Source organism: Papaver somniferum, chromosome 3 (genome assembly GCF_003573695.1).
Source record: "Papaver somniferum cultivar HN1 chromosome 3, ASM357369v1, whole genome shotgun sequence".
Taxonomy (NCBI): Eukaryota; Viridiplantae; Streptophyta; class Magnoliopsida; order Ranunculales; family Papaveraceae; genus Papaver; species Papaver somniferum.
The window spans coordinates 60,166,324-60,169,895 of NC_039360.1; the positions used below are offsets into that span (position 1 = coordinate 60,166,324).

Genomic DNA, 3,572 nt, shown 5'->3' on the forward strand with positions numbered 1-3,572 from the left:
AATCTTGCGCTATCTGAAGCACTCCATAGACTATGGGTTGTTTTTTACACCTGGTGGAGATTATACACTAAATGCATATAGTGATGCTGACTGGGCAGGAAGTTTAGATGACAGGAGATGAACCAGTGGATATTGTATCTACTTTGGAGGCAATCTTGTATCTTGGAATGCACGGAAACAGAAAACTGTTTCAAAATCATCCGCTGTAGCTGAATATCGTGGTGTTGCAATTGCTACCTCTGAACTCATATGGATTCAGTCTTTGGTCGTTGAGTTAGGTGTTGCAACTCCAACACCTTCTCTCTGGTGTGACAACATTGGTGCTACGTATCTTACTGCTAATCCTATTTTCCATACTCGTAGAAAGCACGTTGAGATTGACTATCACTTTGTACGGGAAAGAGTTGCACGCAAACAGTTACATGTTAAGTTTGTCAGCAGTCGTGATCAACTAGATGATATCTTCACCAAAGGATTACCCTCACCAAGATTTCAGTTCATCAGACACAAGTTGCACATTCGTCAACTCCAGTACAACTTGAGGGACGGTGTTAAGCATACTGCAGAGAGTCTTCCTCAAAACTCTCAACTAAGTCAGTCAGTAACCAAAAGTAACAACTCTAGTCAATAGGCTTTTAAGTCGTTCTTCTTGGTAGCTATAAACTAGTTCAAGTCTTTCAGTTTGTAAAACAACTTTTGTATTATTCTGTAACAGTATTTGGTTTATCTCTTAATATAAATAAGAGTCCCATCTCCACAAACCTTTCTGTGGAAAATATTCACCAAACAATATTCTGATCTTTTTCAAATAACCGATTCCGTTGACAACCATTTCAACATTCTTGCAACCAAGTAAGCTGAGAGTCTGCAGGTTGAAAAGTTGACCAATGGACACTGCATTAACATCTTCAATGGTTGAATGATTGAGGTCAAGGTACCTCAGGTGTATTAAAGGTGAAGATAGAGTCTTCAGACGTCTACCACCAAGCGGATATATTACACGTAAACATTTGTTATTAAAACTCCAGTAAGAAAAGCGTCCAGCTTGGTAAAAAACCGTCCGAAGTTTTTTTGCATTCATCAAAACATTAGAAACTGGTGTTGATACTTCTTCTCCTTCCATAATTAACTGTAAACGACGAATTTGAGATGCGTCATTTTGTATTTCACTTGCATTCAGAATCGTGACTTCATTACTGCCGATGACACTTTGTGCAAGATCATGTACTAAATCATGCATTTTGAACTCCTCAATGTTGCCCAGGTCATCTATTTTCACATCTTGAAAGACAGAGTCAGACAACAAATTGAGGAAATAATCATTACCAATATCTTCGAGTGAGAACTGATTTCCTCCATTACATGGATGAAGGAATCCTTCAGCCATCCATAGTCGAATCAGTTTTTCTCTGTTAAATTCCCAATCTTTGGGAAATAAACAGCAATATGAGAAGCACTGTTTCAAATGAGAAGGCAGATTATCATAACTCAATTTCAATATCGGTATGATCCCACCACTTTGATCTTTTGGGGTTTCTAAGTTTTTGTTGTCTCTGATAGACAACCAATGCCTTTCATCATTTTGTGAGCGCATAAGACCCCCAAAAAAGGTTGCCGCGAGCGGCAAACCTCCACATTTGACAGCAATTTGCTCTCCTATATTTTTCATAGTTGGAGTCTCAGGTGCTCCACCTGGAGAAAAAGCTTTGTTCTTGATAATAGACCAACACTCGGCTTCTGATAATACATTTAGATTGTACGGAGGAATTATACCCCGTACCACAGATGCAACTTCTTGTTTACGTGTGGTGACGATAATTTTGCTGCCAACAGCGCCGACGTCTAGGACACTCTTAAGTTTGTCCCATTCCGTGGAATCTTTAGACCACATATCGTCGAGTACCAGCAAGTAAAGTTTATTTTCCAAATCTTTTTTAACTTCATCTACAAATACACTAATGTTAGTATATCTAGGGTGCACAGAATTGGTGATTGACTCCCTAATTTTCAGTAAGATGTCGTAAACGTCGAACTCATCAGACACACAGATAGAACTTCTAGGTTAAAGGATTAACTACTAGGATTAACTAAAGAGAAGAGAGACGAGGTTAAACAAGACTGTTTTCAATTGATTTCAATGTACAGAATATACAGAGACTCAATGCATATATATGCATAACTAACTTGAGGGTTAAGATACAATCTTTCCCAAATAAAGACAATTCCCTAATATACAGAGATTTCCAAATATACAAGTTGTGTTATCTTGAGAGTTAAGTCACGTTGTGTTAACACCCTCCCGCAAGCGTAACGGGTTATCTTGAACCGTAAGCTTGAACCTTAACAGAGAAAACCGATCACTAGAAAGTGGTTTGGTGAATATGTCCGCAATTTGATCTTTAGAAGATATAAAACGGACATCAAGAAGCTTGGAAGCTACTTGATCACGAACAAAGTGGTAATCAATTTCTATATGTTTCGTCCGAGCATGAAATATAGGATTAACTGTGAGATAAGTTGCACCAAGATTATCACACCATAATATGGGAGGAGAGCGTGTGGATATACGAAGCTCAGAAATAAGCGACTGAATCCACATAATTTCGGCAGTAGCAATAGCAAGTCCTCGATATTCAGCTTCAGTACTAGAACGAGAAACAGTCTTTTGCTTACGAGCACTCCAAGAAATAATGTTACCACCCAAATAAACACAATATCCACTTGTAGAACGACGATCATCAAGAGAACCAGCCCAATCAGAATCAGTATATGCACTGAAAGATAATTGTAGAGAAGGGGATGGCTTAAGGAGTATACCAAACATACTTGTATGCTTTAGGTAACGAAGAATACGTTTAACTAACCCCCAGTGAAACTCTGTAGGAGCATGCATAAATTGACAAACCTTATTGACAGCAAACGCAAGATCCGGACGAGTAAAAGTTAAATATTGCAAAGCTCCAACAATGCTATGATATTCAGTAGCATCTGTTAATAAAGTGCTACGATCAGAGGAAACATCACCAGAAGTACTTAGCGGAGTAGTAATTGGTTTAACGCCATCCATGTTTACTCGAATAAGAAGATCTTGAGCATAACGATGTTGCGAGAGAAAGAGCCCCGAAGAAGTACGAATTGCCTCAATTCCAAGAAAATAGGATAATTGACCAAGATCTTTAATTGCAAATTCTTGCTGAAAACGAGAGAGAATAGAGGAAATACCTGTAGTACTAGAGCCAGTGACAATAATATCATCCACATACACCAACAAATAGATCACACCATGAGTCCCAGTATGAATAAACAAGGACGAATCACACTTGGAAGTGACAAAACCAATTTGCAACAAAAAATTGCTAAGTCTGTGATACCACGCACGAGGAGCCTGTTTAAGTCCATAAAGAGAACGATGTAATTTGCAAACATGTGTAGGAAAACGAGAATCAACATAACCTGGAGGTTGTTTCATGTAGACTTCCTCTTGAAGTTCTCCATGAAGAAAAGCATTCTGCACATCAAGTTGATGAATGGGCCAATTGGAGGATAAAGCCAATGTAAGAATAATACAAATA

General features: G+C 38.4%; 1 protein-coding gene across 1 annotated transcript; it reads right to left on the bottom strand.

Annotated features, from left to right (window-relative positions):
• Positions 1 to 730: 730 nt before the first annotated feature.
• Positions 731 to 1,891, bottom strand: LOC113359489 (putative disease resistance protein RGA3). Its single transcript, XM_026603111.1, has one exon. The coding sequence runs from the start codon at positions 1,889 to 1,891 to the stop codon at positions 731 to 733; it is 1,161 nt and encodes a 386-aa protein (XP_026458896.1).
• Between the last annotated feature and the right edge of the window lie 1,681 nt (positions 1,892 to 3,572).